Raw genomic sequence first — 23487 nt, forward strand, 5'->3', positions numbered from 1 at the left:
TGAATAGGTAATTTAATGGTTGTAACATTTTGGTAAGTCATTTGCTACGTCTTTAAATTATATGGCAATTATATCTATAATTTGCAGTCATGCTGCCCTGCAAATGGTTCCCTCTAGACAATAGAGAATAGAGTTCATTAAGTGTGTAGTAGAGGTCTGCCGGGTCATTAAACTGTAGCCCGACCTGTAAACAAGATCCCAAAATAGGTATGAAATACACCCGAGTCCAACACAGACTAAAAGTTGTACTATGAAGAACTGATCTAAATCCAGCTGCTATAAACCAGGGGTTTTCAAACTTTACTATTGCAGGGATTCCACATATGACAAACCTTTAGGATAGGAGCCCCCTTTCCTAAAAAATACTTTGTCATATTTTGTATGTAAGAATCATTTAAACTGTAAGATGAGTAGTTATTGTGGTAATATAAAGAAAGCCAATTGTTTATAGACTATTTAATTGACAGTAGACTTTTACAGTTTTTGCTTTGTGTATTTTCTTTAGAAATTTTCTGAGGACCCCTCACTAGAGAACCTTGGGGGTCCCCGGATCCCATTTGAAAACTCCTGCTATAGTAAACTGCTGTTTCTCATTTGCATACTTGTACTAAAAGTATGTTCTGTTTTTCTTATGAAAAGAAAAATTAGTGTGCAAGTACTAGGATAATGCCATAGTCCATTTTTGGAAGTTGAGGCACTTGCAATGTTTATATTAAGGGATTCAAGACTAAATTCCTATATAAGTAAGTGGGAAATACAGATATCTCTAACATAAAAATTAGGGATGCACCGATACCACTTTTTTGGAATACGAGTATGAGTCTGAGTACTTGCATTTCAGTACTTGCCGATACCGAGTACTTCATAAAAAAAAATGATTTAAATTTACAGGTAACAGCTTTAATCATATAATTTAACAAAAACACAAAGGACTAGTTTTCCAGTTTGTTGTAAACTCTGCCTCTTTGGACAACACGAGGCATTAACCCCTTACACGCCGCTGAAACATAGACATTTCTCAAACCGTGGTATCGATTCCAGGTATCGGGGGACTTTTAATGAGTACGAGTACTTTAGAAAATGTGGTATCGAGGCCGATATCGGTATCGGTGCATCCCTAGAATTTTTTGGGCCGATAAATATTGGCGGCCGATACATCGGTGCATCACTAATAAAAATCACAATTAAGAGGCGATCACACTGGACCATGAGAATATTTTTCGAACGTTACTGCGAATATAGGTGGAAGCGGTTTGTCGAAGTTTCTTTGGCTTTATCCATTTTTGCTTTTTAGTAGTTGTGTTGGATAAAAGCATCTGCTAAATACCTACATGAAAATGTAGAAAGGTCATATTGTGGCATACTCGTTTTCTACGGTTGTGGCTAGAAGGGATAAAGCAACAGACAAAAACCTAACCCAACATTTCATAACATTTAGGTCGAAGCTGTATCTCAGCTAGCCAAAATCATTTTCTACTGATCACATATCTCCAGATAATATAATTTTGTGGGTCAAAGTTCACCAGATTTGAACTTTGGTATACACAAAATATCTTTGCACGAGCTTGTGTTTTCGGTCTGATGCATTCGCATGCATATCGAATGGATGTCAATGAAATGAAAAGTGTAGTGTTACCACCCCTTCAAACAACGTATGTGTAAAATCACAATTAAACAACATATTACTGACCAACAATTAAACCTGCTTTATCTTGATATAGCCAATATTTTTCTAACAAACATGTAAGGTGACCGTTTTTGCTTATACAACATTGTAATCATTAACAGTCACATCAACAGACAATTTACTATAACTAAATTGTACTTATGATGGGTGATATAACACGCAGGGAGTGTTTCTTTGCTGTCGGTACATAGTGTGCACTGGTTTGTGGAGCATGATGGGATATATGGCTGGAGGATGCAGTGGCCCCTCAGTAAATTCCTGCTCAGCCACAAAGCAGCACTATAATGAGAGGGTGGTTTAAAGTCAGTGGCGCTTAAGCTTCAATTATTTACAATAAACTTTTCCACCCCCACAGTAGAAACATTTACTGAGCTTGTAACTGTATGTGAATGTGTTGAGCATGTGTTGGATGTGAAACTGTTCTTTATTTACATTTTGTGGTTTCCTCTTCAAGCTGCTGTAAGGTTAAGTGGATTTAACAGTGCCACCTTGTGGCATAGCAGGGACTGTTTATTATGCATGGCATAATACTATACTGTATTACAGTATTAAGTATGTTTGCCGAATGTTGTATCAGTACGTACCCAAAGCACATTTAATTTGACAATTCATACAATCATACTGTTTGGAATATTGTATCCCACAATGCACCGTGCTCGATTTGACTTTCCAGTAGTGACAAGTGATCAAGAAGCAATATCATTTGATTTAATATTTCCTTTTAAGTGGTGGAGTAGTTTTATTTTTTCATAAAGTAAAGTGCAATATAACCATTTAAGTGGATGCCGCTCTGCTAAGTGTAATGTAATAGGGTCACATTAAAACAATAAAGTGTTTAACGTTGTTACTGTAATACGGTTTTGCATAGTATTTTAAAATAAATTGGGCTTAACGATAAGGAAGGCCAAGGGAAAATGTGAGTTTTAGGTCGGTTGTATCCTTTCATATTCATGTTTCTTTGCGTCTCGAACATAAACTGTGATGTTTTGAACTACAGTGTTGTGTTTATTTGCTGATTTAAGTATGTCATCAAGGCAATATTATCCAGCTGGCTTATATAATGAGATTTTTGATGGAGCTGCAGGAATGATTTGCCTTGAAAGCGTTGGTTAAAATGGTCTGTAATGCAACTAATCATCGGTTATATGCAAATATTTTTGATCACCATGTGCCCTTGTTTTTCAGCAAGTGTGTTTATGGATTTGTAGCTGTATAATTATTTCTACAGAATACTACTAACAAATAATAAACAATAACAAATAATCACTATAATATACTAAAGTATACTACAGTATTTGTCATGTGGCTATTCCATTCCATACACGATACTGCCTACAACTTTAAGGATATACAGTTAAAACTTACTGTAGTAGTGGATGTTGAAAATGTACTTTTTTTCTCTCTCTCTTATGTAGCTGGCAGGTCTGGGGAGAGGCAGTTAGCATGGCTGAACCAAGACGAGATAGCAACAGCAGCCTGCAGCGCAAGAAGCCACCATGGCTCAAATTGGACATTCCCCCTGCGCAGGCTTCCCTGGACGAACCTCCAACTTTTATCCAGGTACGAGAGCTGTTGTTTATCTGCTCTTCTTTATATCCATCACTTCATGCTGTCCGTCCAGAGCTCTGACGTGTCTCTGTGTTGCAGCCGGTAAAGAGGCAAGGTTTCCACCGAAGCGTCAGCATGCCCGTGGAAACGTCCCATCTCACCTCGCCTCCACGTGACTCCATCCTTGACCCCCGTCGAGCCGCTTTCCAGCGTCAGTCTTCGATCACTCAAACCATCAAAAGGTATTGCATGTAGTTGTTATGTAAATGTACTCTTTGACCAGTAGATCACAGGATAGATTTTATCTCTACACAAAAAAAAGGTCAAGAAATGGTCCCAAGCTGACTCTGGGGCAGTACCCTTTATAAAGGTCCTAATATGTACCATTTAGGTATGGATATGTATACGTTTGGTGCCAATATGTACCTATGAGGTACTAATAATATGCCCACTATGTGCAAAGGTTTATTTTTTTAAAGGGTACCACCCTAATGCCAGCTAGGGACCATTTTTGCTAACCGTGTGTACTAATTAGGGAGTATGGCTCTGCTGTAAACCTAGTAGTGAGGTGCACATATGCAAAGGCACAATTATACCGCTGGCTTAAATAGGGCTGTCACAATGATTCAATAATCGTCTCATCATGATTGTTTGACCTCACCGCAATGATTGCACATCTCTCTAAAAAACACAAGGGGAGCTGCAGCGCCTGTAAAAACGAGACCGTATCAGATAGCGCTCCTTAACTGACAGTGCATTTTTATTTTCAGTTATTTTTCAGACACTTTATTATGTTTATTTCTTATGAAGAATTTTCAGTTTTTTAAAGATATATTAATTAAATAATTTGTTTTAAATATGTACAATGTGTATTAATATTTACTGCCAGGTAAACCTTGCAAAATATTTAATTTAAATAATCAGAATATAATGTGTGAAAATTATTTCATGAACAAATAAAAAAATGTATGAGAATTAAATGTCAAAGCAATAAAACAGACAATTAATCGGCATAACCATCAAAGCCCTAAAACAGGAAAATAATGGGCATAATCGTCACAATTTATTAGTCAATTAAACGTCAGCCAATTTCCATAATCTTGACAGCCCTAGCCTAGCCCTAATCTAAATAAAAGTTAAAGGATTAGTCCAGATAAAAAAATCCAGATAATTTATTCACCACCATGTCATAAAAAATGTTGATGTTTTTTTTGTTCAGTCGAGAGGAAATTATGTTTTTTTTAAAGGAAATCATTCCAGGATTTTTCTCATTTTAATGGACTCTAATAGAACCCAACACTTAATATTTAACTCAACACTTAGCAGTTTTTTTTCAACAGAGTTTCAAAGGACTCTAAATGATCCAGAACGAGGCATAAGGGTCTTATCTAGCAAAATAATTGTAATTTTTGACAAGAAAAATAAAAATATGCATTTTTAAACCACAACTTCTCGTCTTCCTCCGGTCCTGTGATGCCCCAGCGCGACCTCATGCAAAACGTCATCACGTCAAGAGGTCACGGATGATGTATGCGAAACTACGCCCCAGTGTTTACAAGTGTGGGGAAAGAGGACCCTTCCGACATTGTTGTATGTCGAATGATACTAATTAATGTCTTTGTGTCCGTTAATTGGTTAAAATGGACCGCAAATGTGCGTTTCATATATGTAACACGTGACCTTTCCATGTCACTGCGCAATTATGTAAGGTCGAGCTGGCTCGTCACACAGCCGGAGGAAGAAGAAAAGTTGTGGTTTAAAAGTGCATATTTTTTATTTTTCTTGTCAAAAATGACAATCGTTTCACTAGATAAGACCCTTATGCCTCATTTGGGATCGTTTATAGTCCTTTGAAACTCCGTTAAAAAACTGTTAAGTGTTGAGTTAAGTATTAAGTGTTGGGGTCCATTTAAGTCCATTCAAATGAGAAAAATTCTGAAATGATTTCCTCCAAAAATATAATTTCTTCACGACCAAACAAAGAAAGACATCAACATTTTGGATGACATGGTGGTGAGTAAATTATTGAGATTTTTTTTAAGAAAATGGACTAATCCTTTAATAAAAGCAGAAATGCATGTATCCTTTACAAGAGAAGCAATCCTATAATGCATTGCTGAAAGCTTAGTGAGAGAAATCTATAATTTTATTATAATTTATTCAGCTGAATTCAAAAGTATTGATTTAAAAAAAAAAATATATATATATATATATATATATATATATATATATATATATATATATATATATATATATATATATAATTTTATTTTTTTATTTTTATTTTTTTAAATCAATATATATATACTTTTTTAATCAATACTTTTCAGTTCAGTTGAATAAATTATATTAAAATTATAGATAAAATTATATATTATAATAAAATTATAAAACTGTATGTGCTGTGTATTTTCATGCCTATTAGATAAACGGATTATTATTTGTTAACCAATCAACCTAAGTCAATTGCGAGTTGAGTTTCCAAATCAGTCACTTCTGAGGATCCATTTAGGATGGCACCTAAGTATGCAGCAGTCTGTCAGCAGGGCCATGCGCTAGGTTATAACAGAGCCAATGTCTATGTCATCAACATCCATATTGCCAAATCCTGTGGTAAGAGTTTTAATTACATGAAATGTGCATAGATGTAACCCATTATAGATGCTTTGTTACATCTGTGATTAACGTGTGTCTGTGATGCAATTTCATTATAATGGAGGGCATATTAGCATCTGATATTACCAGCCTGTAGTATGATTTGTTTGCCGAGACAGAAAGTGCATGTGATTTCTTTTGCTTGAGGGTTGAAATGCCTCATTGCCATCACTTCATTTTTCATGATAAACGAATAAACGTCTGTTCATCTGTTTGCATTGTTTTTGTGCACACAATGCCATTATTCAGCTTTGCACATGTGCATGTGTTTGACTAGCATGTGTCTCATGCATTTTTCACTTTCAACCCCATAGTTGAGTGATAACCTTTCCTTCCTTTTGCTAATCTTGCTGTCTGACTCTCCAGATCTCCAGCTGTTTTCACCCTCCTTCTCTGTTCTTCTCTCTTGTTCTCTCATCCTTTCTTGCTTCGTCCTGCACATCCTCCTCCTCTCGTCCCGCACTCTTGGTCACGCCCACAGCAGCAGGAGAGTGCACTTTGAGAGGATTAACACTGTGCCCATTAAGGGTCACCGGGCGGGGCGCCACAGTTTCAGAAGGCATCAGTCCCTCTCCAGAACTCTTCTCAGGTACCACGAGAGGCCGGGCGAGGGAGCTCGCACAGCACACACGGGACACACATAGATTAGTGCCTTGTGCCAAGTCACCGAATGAGTTTCATTTAGGGCTTGTTCACATAGTTTTCATTCTTAGCAACACAATGCCAGAACGCTCACTATTTAGTCTTGTTAACGGCAAATAAAGATTCTTTTAATGACTGCCATGCTTTCACTCATTTTATACGGCTCATTGTTGCCATATTTGTGTACTTAGCCGAGCTTGTTATCACAGAAACATTCAGAGCATCTCTATAAAACCTACATACTTTAAATTACATTATGAGTCCACGGCACATTCATTCTTACACTCTTTGACATCATGCCCAGACTGGCAGACTTTATTTGTTTTTCTCTAGATGCAAGATGCAATTTGAGTTGTGTTTGTTGGCTGGGCAGCACAACAGCAGTGAGTCAGATAGAGAGATATTAGATTGCTCTCAGTGCAAAAGCTGATTCAGGTGTGCTATTGAGTTATGGGCTATTTATAGTCACTTATGTCTGGTGTGCTGGAAAACAATTGGGTATCAGAGCCGTACAATTGCATTATGGCCACAATTATACAACATTGCTGTATACATGTATACCATATTATGTGCATGTTTGTTTATTTCTGAACACCATTCTAGCATCTATGGCTATATTTGAAGAGTTTGGTTCCAAAACGCAATAAATTCATTTGGACTAATTTGGGTAAAAATGTGTTTTCTATACCAAGAAAGTGACAAGATGAAAACCACTATTTTCTGTTACAAACTTTCATTGTTATTTTTTCCGCAAAATGCAATAAATCCATTCTATATAATCAATATATAAATGTGCATTCATCTTTGTCATGTTATATTCATTTAGTTAGTGGTATACACAACAAACAAAAACATTAATGCCATTAACCAATACACTTACTTTGTCATATTAAGAACACTGTCATTGCTGCTGTCATCTTTGGGACGTCGTCGCTGAACTTTTTTGACAGCGATCAGCTGTAAAATGTTTTGGTCCTGCTTGATTTTCGTTGACTTCGCTAAAAATAATGGAAAGTTTTTCATAAGATCCCCTCGGGTCAATGTGTTAGCATGACAGAAGCTTGTTGCTGTCAGGAGAACAAGCAACAGCCTGCATTTTTCCTTGCCCGAGTGCCTCTCACGTAAATTATTCAATTTTGACGGCTTACGTTTCTTCAACGCCACAGAAAACTACCACAGGTTTATCAATGCTATTTTGTTTTTGTTTGTTTGTTGATCACGAAGTACAAAGTAGATGAGGAAAAATAGGATTACGTGTGTATTCAACGCGCTGCCATTATTGTTTACAATGCGTGGAATGGTGCGCTGTGATTGGTTAAGCGGATTTATTGCATTCTGCAGAGGAGGAGGACTGCATGTGTCGCAGTTTGGAAAAATGGTGAAAAGATGACAGAATAACACGGCGGATATCGGATTTTGCGTAAAATTAAGAATTTACTTTTTAATACTGACCTGATACAATACTGATTTTGGCTTTAAATATTTTTTTATGCCGTTTATCGCATTTTGGAACCAAACTCTTCATTTATACACATACAGTATGGCCTAAAGTGATGTCAGCCCTGGGGTAAAAGAGAACTTTGCCCTTTATTCAAAGATATTGTTGTGTAGTTGTGCTTGGAGTGTATATGGATAAAAGCTCAGTCAATACACTGTTATCAAAAACAAAGGAGGACCAATAAAAGGTTAATATCTGATTATATTGTATGTAGTAATTTTATGCTTTATGTCCTGTGAGCTTGTTTTTTATATGCATTTTTTGTTAGCAGTGCCCGGTCAATATGGTACAGCTTCAGGTGATCCATTTGTAAAATAAATACCTTAACCAAGTTTAGTGTCTTTATTATGTTTTGCATCATACTCCTCACTTTTTTATAGTTTACTTAAACCTTTAGGGTCATCAAAGCAAATACCCCCGTCATCACTTTTGGCTTTACTATACACTGTAAACCATTTACTTCATACCAACACAGCCTGAAAGGAGCTTGTTGAAACTTTCAGTGCACTTCTGATATGACTTGTAAATGCATAACTCTCAGGACTTTAAAATGTCAAACTCTTGGTCCGTTTTACTGGAACATGAATCATGAAACACAATAAACACATATGTGACCCTGGACAAAAGTCATAAGTCTTCACAGGTATTTTGTTGCAATAGCCAACAATACATTGCATGGGTCAAAATAATTTTTTTATGCATTATAATAAGGATATTAAGCAAAGATCTTATTTCATTACAATTTTTATATATATATATATTTCTAGTGGACATTTACAAAATATCTTCAAGGCGATTTTCATGCAAAACCCTTTCATGCACTGATGCAACTAGAAACATTGCAAATGATAAAAAATTTGAATTCAAAAGATTAAAATGAAAAACCTGAACAACACATTAGGGGGCGCTGTGATGCATATGGCTGCCACATTCGGGTTGTATTCAGCTCCAAGTACTCACAAGGGACACAAGTGATCCACGGTTGTTCTACATTCATGTGGCAGTTAATAGATTCAAAGCTCCCACAAAGCGGTATTTCTAATGTATTTCTTATTTCTAATGTATTTCTTATTTCTAATGTATTTCTTTTTTCTAATGGGCTCGTTATAGTCGTGCGTAGGTCCTACCGCGTAGCAGCGACGGCGTAGGTTCCGCGTCGGTTTTCATTTATACTTTTGCGTCGTCGTCCGCGTCGACGTGCAAACACACGCGCGACCGCTGGTGGGCAGTATCCACGCGTGTAACCACAGTAGCAGCGCAACCGTCAGAGAAGAAGAAGCTTGGCAAGTTAACCCACAAACGAAGAAGAAACAGTAACTTGTTGTGTATAATTTGAGAAGACCAGCAATGATAGAAGTAAATAAACAGCGACTTTTGATGCAGTTTGAGTTAAATACCTCCTCAAGTTGGCTCATCTTTGTTTTCACCGCCACAAACGGAAATACCTATGACGCAGTTTTTTTTTACCTGACGGGAGGGGTTCTGGTGGACCAATCACAGCGCTTGCGGTCTGCGTAGATCTGACGCGCTGTTAAAATTTTTGCGAGGTGCGCGTCAGGCTACGCAGAGCTACGCACAGGCTACGGATAGCTTACGCACGACTATAAATCTCCCTTAAGTCCCTTAAGGCCGGGATTAAGTGCATTTGAAGTGAAAGTATTTGAGGAACCAAAAGTACTAAGTTAATAGCATTATCTAATTTTTGCCAGAGGTGGTGTTTAGCTTTTGCATCCGAGCTTCACATATCAGTTCATTTATATCCTTAGTTTCTACTGGTGTATCCTGACAGCTGTGCAGAGGGTTCAAATATCAATCTCACAATTCTCTGTGTGTGTGTGTGTGGGACAGGACTTTACCCAATGCCGGTCCCTTTTCTCTGAAGCATGCCCGGGCAAGTCCCTTGACTATTTCCTCAGAAGTTTGTCACAGTTTCCTCACTTTCACGCTTTTGTAGATATTATCTGCAAGCAATAGAGTAAGAGACCGTGTTATCAACATCTCTGAAATCTACCGCTGTGTCCATATGTATAGTTACTTTGCCGAAACTTGTTAGTACACAGCAGCACCTCTGACTCCTGTTTAAGTATCCCAAAGCCAACTGGACTGTGTTATTTATTCTCAGGGGTACGGCGGACTGGTTCGGGGTGAGTAAGGACGGCGATGCCACGCAGAAATGGCAGAGGAAGAGCCTGCGACATTGCAGCCTGCGTTACGGCAAGCTGAAACCTCAGGTGATCCGTGAGATGGAGCTGCCCAGCCAGGACAACATATCGTTGACCAGCACAGAGACACCCCCACCTCTATACGTACCCTCATCTCAGCATGGCATGCAAAAGGTACGTTGTTGCATTTTTGTACACCTGTTCTCATTAAATCACACTTTCTGACTTCTTGTTGTTCTTTGATTAGATTGTGGACCCGCTGGCACGAGGTCGCGCGTTCCGCATGGTTGAGGAAGTTGATGGCTACAGCGTGCCCCAAACTCCCATCACCCCCGGCGGTGCATCCCTCTGCTCCTTCAACAGCTCGCGATCGGGTCTGAACCGCATCCCACGGAGACGCAAGCGCGAGTCTGTGGCCAAGATGAGCTTTAGAGCAGCAGCGGCTCTTGTGAAGGTAAGCACACAATGGACTTGTAGGTCTCCTCACAGCAAGTGTTATTTCTTACCACCTGTCCAAACGGTGTGAAGAACTGATGTATCCTATTCAACTCATTCAAGCTTCTCATTAAATATGATTTATTTGTATCTTCAGGGTCGATCGTTGCGAGAAGGCACGCTCAAGCGAGCTCACAGACGCAGCTTCACACCGGCTAGCTTCATCGAGGAAGACGTTGTGGACTTTCCAGATGAACTCGATACATCTTTCTTTGCTAGGGTAACGCTACTGAACATACACATGCACTTGTGTTTGGTTTTGGAAAAACTTTTTTAATGTGATTGTTTTTTGTGTTTTTAGGACGTCATGCACGAGGAGATGTCCACCTACCACGATGAGGTGTTTGAGTCTCCATCCGACTCCACCATGAAGGACGTGGACAGCAAACAGCTGGATGAGTCGGAGCTGACGGGCAGCGCGCTGGACAAGAGCGAGTTAGAGAAGAGTCACTTAATGCTGTGAGTCTCACATTTATCTTAATCAAGCATTACACAATATCTATTAAAGAATATGTCTATAATATCATCCTCGCTATTCACACAGGCCTTTGGAGCGCGGCTGGCGAAAAGTAAAAGAGGGAACACCAGTGCCACCGAAAGTCCGACTGAAGCAGGAGGTGGTGAGTGTGGACGGCCAGCGGAGAGGTCAGCGCATAGCCGTGCCGGTCAAGAAGCTCTTCGCGAGAGAAAAACGACCGTACGGATTAGGAATGGTGGGAAAGCTGACAAATCGTACTTATCGCAAGCGTATCGACAGCTACGTGAAACAACAAATAGAGGATATGGATAACCACAGGTTTGAAACTCTACTAAATGACTGTCTGCTATAATATTGTTGGAAACGCAGATGATGATGATGTTTTCTGTGTTGTTTCCAAGGCCTTTTTTTACATATTGGATAACGTTTGTTCACATACTGATCACTATTTTGGCGGTGTGTATTTATGGCATTGCACCAGTGGGCTTCTCCCAGCATGAGACTGTCGATTCTGTGAGTGCTTTCATACTTTACTTTTTTTTTACATTCTGTTCCTATTCGGATCCATCTGGTGTTTGTCAACACTATTTTATTTCCCTATTTAAGGTTCTAAGAAATAAAGGCGTTTATGAAAATGTCAAATTCGTGCAGCAAGAGAACTTCTGGATTGGACCAAGTTCGGTGAGCATTTCTGTGCCAAGTCTTATTTAACGCGCCTTTTCGTGATATGTGGTGCCGACCCAAACAAAAAAAGCAGAAGGGTCGAGAGCTATTAAATGTTTTGATTTTTTTTTCAGGAGGCACTTATTCACCTAGGAGCCAAATTCTCACCGTGTATGCGAAGGGACCATGAAGTACACGAGCTGATCAAGAAAAAACGAGATATGGAGCGAAATTCAGCGTGCTGTGTGAGGAACGATCGCTCTGGTTGTCTGCAGTCCTCAGAGGAGGAGTGTTCGGTGAGTACAAAAACAACAAACTACACATCTGTGAGACTATATCCAACTCTTTCTCTCTTTATTTCAATTAGAGCACTTTGGCTGTATGGGTGAAATGGCCCGACCATCCCAGCGCTCCTCAGCTGAAGGGAAAGAACCGACAGTACGGCTCTGTGTGTCATCAGGATCCCAGGTGAGGAGACACTAAACATCACTCACTTCACAGTATTTTACACTTAAGCATTTCTGATACGATGCTTGCTTTGTTTTGGTAGGACGTGTGTAGAGCCGGCCTCGGTCTCACCTCACGAGTGGCCTGATGACATCACCAAATGGCCAGTAGGTATCAAATCATACGCTGCGTCCGAAATCGCATACGCCGGATTTTCACCAACTGCACTCCGCCGTCCACAAATACCCACCAGTTCTGTATTTGTTGCAGAGCGGCTGCGTGATGAAATGACGAGGACCCATGAGGTCTCTCAAAATTCACATGATGATCGCGCGATATCTAGTTCTGTCTCCACCCATTATGACGTTTTTACAAACCAGCCCAGATCACAACACGAGATCTCGCGAATTCAGGTATGATCACGCGATAAAGTCATGGCTCCGCCCTGCGGAGCTGCCCGGCATCTGGCCAAAATAGAAGCTCTGCGTTTTTGTGCCGGAGGTCTGCGGATGGCCGGAGCTGTGACGGATTAGGAACGCAGTCAGTGGAAATACACACATTGACTTGAATGGAAACCGATTGACTCTGCTGCGAGTCAACCTCCTCTAACTTCGCTAGCTACACCCAGTTAAAAGATAGCATGGCAGATGCAGGAGACACCACGCGAGCTGCTCTTTACATGGGGAAAAAAACAGCATGCACCTTCAGCTGAACTCAATCAGAGCATGCGCATGTGCACAGCAAAGCCGCGTCTGTGCCAGGACCGGTCGTTTCTCTGAACTGAGATCTGTTTAAGTTTCACAACAACTTATTTTTAGTTGCTTAAACAGCATTTAAACATGACTTGTTGGGGTATAGTCTCACAATCTCGTCTGACGGTAATAAAAGCTCGTTTTTAAAGGTGCAAAGTATTGACAGGAAGTATCTTTTTATCAGGTATGTGCGTGTACCATATTTTTCCACTGGCAGCACGACTAACATGGCAGGGCATCTCCGGGTTCAAGGTCAGATATTAAATTGCATAAAAGTCTAGTCTAAAAATGGCATAGCAACCTGTTCTTTAAAAAAAAAGTAAAAATCAAGAATCGAAGCGAATCGTGACCTTAGAATTGAAAATGTAATCGAATCGAGGATTTGGAGAATCGTGACACCCCTACCTACTATATAGAATGAAAGTAGGCGGTTTCGGATGCAGCGATGCTTTTCACTGCCAAAACATGAATTATGGTAACGCTATCGTATTTCTTTTGGTATCCTGTACCCATTTCTTTCATATATATCCTATATATGAAAATGCTGATCATTTAGTACCATATTACATTTAAAAAAAGCATCTTATATTACAGATCTGTACCAAATACAATTCGGGAAACCACACCAATCTGCCTCATATCGACTGTACTATCACCGGCCGACCCTGCTGCATCGGTACTAAAGGAAGGTGAGGACTACTGTAAATGATCACTTGACATGAAAATACAGTTTCTTATTGTTTTTTAATCGTCTCGTGTGCTGCTTCGCAGATGTGAAATCACCTCGAGAGAGTATTGTGACTTTATGAAAGGATACTTCCATGAGGAGGCAACACTTTGCTCTCAAGTAAGCACTAGAGATGAATGGTGATCAATAGCCATTGTAATTAATTGCATTGAATCTGCAGAATCTGATTGGCTGCATGGTTGTTTATGAAATATTTTGGCTGATTTGATATAGTTTGAGCTAAAAATGGAGAAGAATCACCACAAGAGGGCGGAAGTACATTATCTGATTAAATGTTTATGAGGGCAATGAATTTTATGTAAGGGATTATTTATAGGCAGCCAGCTGGTTGTTATCGCAGAAATAAGCCCAGACAGTGTGATCAGGTCAGTCTTGTATCAGACTGAGGGGCTTATTTCTGCGATAACAACCTGCTGGCTTTACATTATCTGGCTAATTATATGACTATTTACCTCATAAGTAAGGTAAGGCACATTAAATATTGATTTAAAATATTTTATTAGCTCATTTTGATGAATCCAGACCTTTCGCAATCAAAACCCGTTTACTTTTGGTTTTAAGATAAGACAAGATGATCAAATGTCACGAACAAACTATTTGGTTTAATCATTTGTAAATATAATGTCATATATGTTATTAAAATACATAGTTATATTTGATTTTTGTGTAATATTAAACTGTATCTGTTAAAATGATTCCCAGCATCCGGTTTACCATGTGTTATTAGTTTTGAGCGGTTGATATCTGGGAATAACAAAACTGCAAATGTTGAAACCAATAAGAATCAACGAGCCGTGTAATAAAAAGAAGTAGTGACCCACACGGATAAATCTTTTATCAAAACAATTATCTATTGATATGGATAATATTAACCACACTGCTGTTCATTTCTGTTTGGTGATATAGTGATGTCCACAGCAGTGGTTCCCCTATATACAGTACATATACATCATCTATGTAGATGATTTTAACTACCGTATCCAAGCATATTATTTTTTTAAAATATTAAAAAATATATTTTATATAAAATTATTTTTGGGACATTTGATACATTTTTATTTGACCTCGAAGCATACAGGTATCAGATCCCTTGGATCCCAGGTTGGAAAGCCCTAATCTACAGTATATTAAATCATCATCACGTAGTTATTAAAGCAAATTGATTCTTAGCCAGGGTTTTATAGAGAGATCAGTTTGAGGGCACTATATTTCACCCCTTTAACAATCATCCCTCACTAGGCTAATAAGGCTTCATGGACAGGAATAGACATAATTCTCCATTTAAGTGCTTTATAATCGCCATGAAGGTTGCCACGTTAATCTTCTCCGCATTGGCAAAATCTGTTTTGGTCTGAGAGGGCACACTTCTGCCTGGATCTGAACCCTGTGCCAGCTGCAGGGTTTAACTTAAGATGTTGTGCTGTAAGTGTGTTAAATACTGCACTGTAAACCTAGATAAGTTCTACCAACTCAAGAAATTGGGGCCAACTGATTGCCTCTGTTTTGAAGTTTATAAACTTAAAGACTCAGTTTTAATAGCTACCTTTTTGAATAACAATAAATACATTTAAAAAATCACTAAAAATAAAAAAGTATTTATTTTTTCGTTTATTTTAATTACTACTGAAAGTTTAAAGTTTTGATAACTTTAAAAATTAAAGCCTGACAAGTTTTAAGTAAATTATATATATGTACACTACACTTAAAAATACTGTTTTCCAATAAGTGGTGTTTACCATTTATTATAGTCTCAGAAACAGACATTGGGTCTCATACATTAAACATGCGTACACACAAATTTGTGCGTGAGATGTGCATACGGATGTTTTCACGAAAAAATCGTGAATCAACAAAAACTTTTGTATCAAAATTTGTACTCAAACATTCAAGAAAACCTAAAACCACTCGTACGCAATAATCATGTACACTATAATCAAATACAAGGCTGTAATCATAATGTGTATAATAATGTTGATCTATAAAATGATTATATTTTATTTTATAATATTTTTTGTTTTATATATTATATAATACATGATCTATATTATTATACACATTATATTATACATTATTATAGCCTACTTATTTTTTCTACACATATAAAGAAGATGCACGTAATGACAAAACTTTTTAATGACATTTTTCCTTCCTCACTTTTTGAATCTCTATATGAAAGCATCTGCTTAATGCCTAATGTAAACATCATGTAAATGTAATGAGAAGTCCAAACGTCAATCACTTGATCTCCTGTCTGTTTTATTTTAGATACAGATGTGCGTCTTTGTCATATGAATTAAATGTCTTATTTGTTAACGCATCCAATACTTCTTTAATGTTACTCCAGTCGGTGGACAGCACTGGTTTCCTCCAGCGACAGCAAAACCACCCAAATAAAAAATGCAAAGCAAAACAGAAATTTACCAATAATTAATATAATCATGGATTTCTTTTCGAGCTCTTTTGCAACTGCTCTAAAATTTTCTGTGGACCTGCACTGCGGAAAGCCCTTAAATGGAGTAGAGCCCGACCGATAAAGGATTTTGATGGCTGATACCGATACAAATGTTTGTTGGTTTTAAAAACCGATATTCTGATATATCGGACGATATTTTTCCAGAAAAGCGCAACAAAACATTAACAGATTTCCCTAACATTAGTTATTTGTTATTTATATTTTAAACAAAAATAATATGATAATGCATTTTAAAAATAAACTTTTTTTTTGTCACAACAGAACAGAGGAACATCAAAATATATTAAAGTTCTGATAAATAAAATGTATAAAAATACAAACTTCAGATATGAAACGTAAAGGCCTTTAAACAAAAACACAAAATCAACAACAACCAAATCAAAGTTACCAGTTTTAAAAGACTTGGTTCATAAATATAACTTTGAATAGGACTGGAGACAAATTCTGTTAAGTTCTGATAAATAACAACAACAGCAAAATATAAATTCCTGATCACTTGACTCAGGCAGTGGCTAGACGCCTAAATCTGGACCCCACCAGCAGCTACTGGTTCAGAGCGCTCTGTCAAAAACACCAACAGTGAGGAAATCTAAGGCTGTTTCGTCTGTATTTGTTATTAATTTTTTAATATTCATTTATCGGACATTATGAATGCCGATACCGATAGTTTGGAAAATGCCTAATATCGGCCTGCCGATATATCGGTCGGGCTCTAATATGGAGCTGGTATGGGTGTGTTTTATGCAAATTGCCAAACTTGTGCACATGGCAGCTCATGGAGAACACTCCAAATTCACTAACATAAGAACAAGTATAAGAACAAACTCATGTATCTCATGTAAACTCAAGTGTGCATATATTATTATTAGACCCACTGTGACTAAGTGTGAAGTGACTTAACTCAGTGCTGGCATTGACGTCACATAGTTGTTGTTTACATGATAATACAACACGTATCCAACCTACACTTCTGAACAATGGTAACCAAAAAACTAAAAAAATAACAAATTCTTCTAAATTACCTATTGAGTCTTTCTCTTTACTGAAAACCATATAAAATGTCACGTATCTTGTAATGCAGGCTCATGCAAAGCATGCTGGGAATTGGAAAGCCTCCTCAACCAATCGTGTTGTTTTTAAAATTTATTTAACTTAGTTAGCTAAGTTCTTTGACTCATTTTAGTTGAGTTTGTGGAACTCAAAGGTGTGAAATTGTTAAACAACCATAACACTTTTTAGTTGAATGAGGTTTTTCACAGGTTTGAGTACAGTTTAAATGTGTACATTGTACTGTTTGGGTTTACAGTGTGTCTAAAGTGCTGAGCTTGAACAAAATGTCAACATGATTCCCAGAGATGTTTTGATGGTGATCTAATGTAAAGAACTGTCTCTGTCAGGTGCACTGTATGGATGATGTTTGTGGACTTCTTCCGTTCCTGAACCCAGAGATCCCAGATCAGTTTTACCGCCTCTGGCTCTCTTTGTTCCTTCATGCTGGGTGAGTGACTGAATGGTTTAGAGATCCCTAAGGCTTTTTCTTACCAAGAACCAAACAAAACATGAGTGAATTGCAGGTTAAATGTGTATTCACATCAGGTACAAAACTGAAAGGTTAATGGATAAGTTTTTTTTCCAAGTCATGATAGTAAAGTCTGCAAAAACTCATTCTCTTACATACTTCAGCGTTGTACTCCTATTCGGTTTATTTCGTTTGAGAAATATAAGGAGAAGTTAAAATTCTTCAATTCTTCATGAAACATAACAGATGACTCTCATGAGCTATGAAAGGGCCACCTGTCAGGAATTTATTTTACTATATAAGTCTGCGATTGATGCAAGTATTCAGAGCTGCATTGAAATGATGACGCGAACGATCAGATTATCTGCTTTACGAAACACCTGACACTTTTTTTCTGCTGTGATCAGCTGTATTAATTAAAGATAGTGCTCAGAGTCACACCTTGGGTCTTTCTTAAGAAGGCTCAGTAGACTAATGCTCCGGCACATGTCTCTGTCACGCGTTCAACAAGCTCTTCACGCCTTAGTGTCACGTTCTCGAAACGTCCTTGACCGTGGATTGTAAGTGGCGTTAGACAAGCATAATTTCTTACCGTTTTCCAACCAAAGTAACTTTACCACCTACTTTAACTCTTCCTGCACCACCATGGGTGGAAGTCAGCAGGGACTTTTGGTGGTTTTTCGGGTTATCATACTGTAGGTGACCCAGTCTGTGAAAACCCAGGTAAAGTCATTTTATTCGCGATTTACTGTTTTTACATAAAATCATCCTATGTAAGGTTAAGAACATTATGTGGAAAATAACCTTGATATATTTGATACATGAGTAAAGTCATGTCAAAGATTGAAATTAAAGTAAAATAAATCATTGAAGTCCAACTTTGATGCTCCTCATTATTAGATCATTATTAGGCTTTTGCCTGGATTAAACAGACATATTTTTAACCATTAAACAACACTCTAGCAACCCCTCCCAAGAGATTAATATTGGCATACCAACACCCTTGTAACTGTTAGGACACCCATTAAAAACTATTTACAAATTGTCAGGTAAACTCTTAACATCATCATAGTGGTGAGGTTTTCTGGTAACACTTAAATGCATAACATAACATAAATAAACAATGAATAATAGTTTTTCAACATGTATTAATTCTTGTTCATGTTAATACAATTATTCATGTTAGTTCATGGTGCATTCATTATTGTTAACAGTTACAATGCTTGATTTATTGTATAAATGTATGCTGGAATTAACATGAATTAAGAATAATAAATACTGTAGAAATATTGTTTATTGTTCATGTTAGCTAATGCGTTAACTAATTGTTAACAAATACAACCTTATTGTAAAGTGTTAACGGTTTTTCTAATGTCCCTTTAAGAAAAGTCTTTGTACTCGGTGGCCATATTTGTTATATTTCAGTCATACAAGACCAAGTCCTATCTACGTTATTAGTAAAAAACAATAACTTTAAAATTACATGCATCGTTTAGAATAAAACCAAATAAAAATTTAACATTTTTCAAATCATACATTTATATTTCTCAAGCTCAAATTTAGCTTTAAAAACATGTTATCCCAGGTTTCTTCAGTTAGTACACATGCGCAAAGGTTGCCAAGTATTTCACAGTGTCAGTACAGTGGTTTATTATTCATGAACTACTAACGATTGGCTCTCTTCGTATGGGACTTCCTTTGCTAAAGCAACCTTATAGAGTGTCCAGGGATGACGTATTTTTGAGGGCCAACCCCGTAAGTTAGTGGGACATTGGTTTCCTTTCTATAAAGCCCATTCATTTTCACCATAGTCTTTTGGATTATAGACCCTTTTACTGTTTGTACACAATGATGACGTGGCAGCGTATGCGCGCGCATTTAGGCAACGGAAGTATCGTAAGAATCAACAGTGAAGCAACACAAACAGTAAGTTATTTTAAAAAAATTGACTTTATCAACATTTTCAACACAGCTACCAGATCCGTGTACTATAGTGGAGTGGATAAAAGACGTTAACAGATGGCCAAAAATAAAGTTGCCAGATACATATATACGTATATTAGTATATTATATTAGTGCAACCAAACGCAACAACGGGACATTTTGATGTTGAGAAACCGTTTTAATAAACTTTCTGAGTTGCTACCACGTTAGAACCAATGGGGAATAACACCACTTCTGTTGCCCAAATGCGCGCGCAGGCTATTTGATCACGTGAGCTGTAAAAGGGTCTATTGCAAACTGTTTAACAAAAGTTTATGCCACTTACACTTTTTGCCCAACAAGATCATCTTCACAGATGAACACAACTTTTATTAATTTTAATGTCTACATTTGTTTTTTTTTTTTACTTTTAGTAAACGCATTTAAACTGTGAAAATGATCATGTTGGGCAAAACATATAAGTGTCATATACTTTTGTTAAACACTTATTTTTGCAATAATCAAAAAGTCCATGGGAAAAATTAATGAATGGGCTTCTTTGCGATAGTACCAGTGTCCCGCTAACTTTTGGTTAGACTACAAAAATACATCATCCCTGTGGTACGCTATTAAGCATTGTATTTTTTTCTTTTTTCGATTCATAGCAAGACACTGGGCTATCTTGTTACAATCTATAGTCTTTGGTTTTGCTTATGTAAAACTTTAGTTACAGTTGCCGACTCAAGCTTGTTCATGTTTTGTCGTCTTTAAGCCGCTGTGTTAACCACAAATGTCTTCAAGAATAATATTTGTGGAAAATCTAATTTCATATATATTGGTCATGTCATGAGGTAATTATAATCATTACATAGATGGTGGTTTGGTTGGACAGTTTAAAATCTGTGGCAGGATGAAATTATATCTTTGAGGGATTGCTGTAACCATGTCAGAAAGTTGTGGTGTGTGGAATAAAACATATGCATTTGGATCACAAAAGCAGCTTATAAACACCATGTCTCTTTCCCCATCTGTTTTATAAACAGGATTCTGCATTGCCTGGTGTCAGTATGTTTTCAGATGACCATTCTTAGAGACCTAGAGAAGTTGGCTGGGTGGCTTCGAATATCCATCATCTACATTCTGAGTGGCATCACAGGAAACCTGGCCAGTGCCATCTTTCTTCCTTACAGAGCCGAGGTGCTTAACATGTAGACAATGTTCTTTATTTTATATGAATTTAGCAATTTTTGCAACCATTTAACAAATTTGGGCCAATGTTAGTTTGTAGTTATAACTTATGTTATGTAGTTAAACTCGCATATCACAATAAAAAAATAAATGTATTGCTTTGATCAGGTCTTCGTTGCACATTCGTCCTACACCAACCCTCATTGTGTTTTCTCTCTCTTTCTCTGTGTTAAGGTGGGTCCAGCTGGATCTCAGTTTGGCATCCTGGCGTGTCTGTTCGTGGAGTTGATTCAGAGTTGGCAGATCCTGGCTCAGCCCTGGCGAGCCTTCACTAAGCTACTGTGTGTGGTGCTCTTTCTGTTCGCCTTCGGCCTGCTGCCCTGGATCGATAATTTCGCCCACATCTGCGGATTTGTCTCGGGCTTTTTCCTCTCGTTCGCCTTCCTGCCCTACATCAGCTTCGGCCGCATGGACATGTACCGCAAGCGCTGTCAGATCATCATGTTCCTGGTGGTGTTTGTGGGCCTGTTCGCCGGACTCGTAGTGCTCTTCTACGTGTACCCCATCAAGTGCGAGTGGTGCGAGCTGCTCACCTGCATTCCTTTCACCGACAAGTTCTGCGAGAAGTACGACCTCAACGCGCACCTCCATTGAGAGATGCACGGAGGAGGGGCGGAGCTTCAGGGACTGAGAGATTTGGGCATAGCGTCTGCCAATCCCCTGCAGTTCGTCTCTTCCGAACGAAGCCGTTTCTGTGAACTTGGACAGTTTTCTTTTTTACTCAGTGCAAGTCGGGATGCCCCTTTGACCATTATTTTGAGAATGAAGAATGCTTTTTAATGCACCCCAAAGTTTTATGTAGTCGGTATTGAAAAGGGTGCGTGATGATAATCATACAAAAGCAGGGTAACACCCGCCCCAAAAAAATGTTCTTCACACTACAGTCTCATAAGACGGTGTCAAAATATAAGCACTGGTACACCAAATAGAGAACATATGATCTGCAATTTGATTATTGTTGATACTTTATATGTTTTAGCATGTCAGGGGTAGGTGTGTCGTTGTTTAGTCAACCTCAGAATCCAGGGACGAAATACCTGTACCTTCGGTGCCTTGATAAATGTACCTACTACTGCCATATTTTCGTTACATGTTGAGCACTCAAATGATATTCTTTTATTTGTGTGTTACTTCAAATGGAGTAATGGATGTTTATGTACGGGTAGTGTTTTAGCTACCCAATTTACTCACTTGTTACAAAATACAGCCAAAAACAACCTGCACCCTGGATGTTTGTGGTTTTTTTTCTTTTCCAACACTCCTTTCTGATCTAAACAATAAGAAAATCATACCAATATTTGTACAAAGAATGATTTATAAAGAGAGGTCTTCTCACTACTAAATACACAATAAAAGACTCTAGCTTTGTAATCATATTTTTATTGATTAAATATACACATTTATATTACATACCACAAAGAAAGTATATGGATATTCTACTTGAACTTTACATGAAACAATTTATGCTGTGTATACATAGTTTGCATTCCAAAACACACTGTCACATATGCAGTAATGTATTATGAATATATAACATTAAATATTTCACTGTCCACTGATTTTACTCACTATCTAAGGATTTATTAAGTAAAAAAATAAAATTGTTGTTTGAAATATCCATTTCGTTTTTTTACATTACAATTTTTAAAGAAAGAAACAGGCCGTTTCTCCATCTGTAGGCGGAGGTCGCATATGCAGGCTGCATACGTCATCAAGCCTGGTTTATTTAAGTTAACCGAGCATTACATTCGCATGTCATAAGAATATTACAACAATTTACGATTAACTAAAAATAGTAGGCAATTTTATAATTGTTATTATTCTGAAATAAGACACTTTTGATGACATATGCAGCCTACAAATTCGTCCTTCGAAGGATGCAGCCTTCGAATTCAGAACGGCCACAGACTGCTTTTAATGTGCCGCAGGAAATATGTATTTTGTAAACTAAACCGGACGTTAACGGGACCCAGGTTCTCTCCTATTAATTTTCTCCAATAAGCTCCGTGTTTAACCAAAGTTTATGAGACCACACGTTTTTTCACAGATTAATACAAATTTTATGAAATTTGAAGTGTAGATGCGTTCACTAGAAATATAAAAAGCCGATTTTTACTTCAAAATTCATAAACGTTGCGTCTGTGAAGATTAACTTGTTGGTCAAAGCTTTTGTTGAACACAGATCTTTTTTTGCAATAATTTTAAAGTCTGTGGGAATAATTAACGTGAGAGAACCAGCGCCCGCTAACTTCCGGGTTGGACTACAAAATACGTCATCCCTGCGTTACTCAGGTATGCACGTGACGTCACCTTCGAACGTGACTGCGGTTACGTCCACTGAGTGGCAAAAAGTCTGAGCGACAGCATTACGACGAATACGCGTTTAAAATGGGAAAAGTAGTTGTGTGATGGACTGCGCTAACAGACAACAAAAATTTGGAGCGGTCTTTTTCCAGAATGCAAAAAACCCTCAAAGGAGAAGTAAATCAGTAGCAGTATGTCAGGTATGTACAATTTTGGGATAAAAAATCCTTTAAAAAATACACTTT

At 37.8% G+C, this 23487-nt stretch overlaps 1 protein-coding gene across 2 annotated transcripts in view; it reads left to right on the top strand.

Annotated features, from left to right (window-relative positions):
- Positions 1–22161, top strand: part of rhbdf1a (rhomboid 5 homolog 1a (Drosophila)) — a 66285-nt gene extending 44124 nt beyond the window's left edge. The window contains exons 2-19 of one of the 2 annotated variants that reach the window (XM_065251118.1): positions 3103–3247; positions 3335–3477; positions 6372–6479; positions 10153–10366; positions 10440–10646; positions 10785–10907; positions 10989–11146; positions 11232–11483; positions 11567–11678; positions 11772–11846; positions 11963–12124; positions 12196–12296; positions 12379–12442; positions 13622–13716; positions 13799–13874; positions 17646–17746; positions 20734–20887; positions 21113–22161. In XM_065251118.1, coding sequence (XP_065107190.1) covers positions 3131–3247; positions 3335–3477; positions 6372–6479; positions 10153–10366; positions 10440–10646; positions 10785–10907; positions 10989–11146; positions 11232–11483; positions 11567–11678; positions 11772–11846; positions 11963–12124; positions 12196–12296; positions 12379–12442; positions 13622–13716; positions 13799–13874; positions 17646–17746; positions 20734–20887; positions 21113–21532 — 2682 coding nt within the window. In that variant the 5' untranslated portion in view covers positions 3103–3130 and the 3' untranslated portion in view covers positions 21533–22161. The remainder of the gene's footprint in view (positions 1–3102; positions 3248–3334; positions 3478–6371; positions 6480–10152; positions 10367–10439; positions 10647–10784; positions 10908–10988; positions 11147–11231; positions 11484–11566; positions 11679–11771; positions 11847–11962; positions 12125–12195; positions 12297–12378; positions 12443–13621; positions 13717–13798; positions 13875–17645; positions 17747–20733; positions 20888–21112) is intronic. The other variant, XM_065251194.1, reaches the window with a different exon arrangement.
- Positions 22162–23487: the final 1326 nt, after the last annotated feature.

This window comes from Paramisgurnus dabryanus, chromosome 3 (assembly GCF_030506205.2).
Source record: "Paramisgurnus dabryanus chromosome 3, PD_genome_1.1, whole genome shotgun sequence".
In the NCBI taxonomy this organism is placed as follows: domain Eukaryota; kingdom Metazoa; phylum Chordata; class Actinopteri; order Cypriniformes; family Cobitidae; genus Paramisgurnus; species Paramisgurnus dabryanus.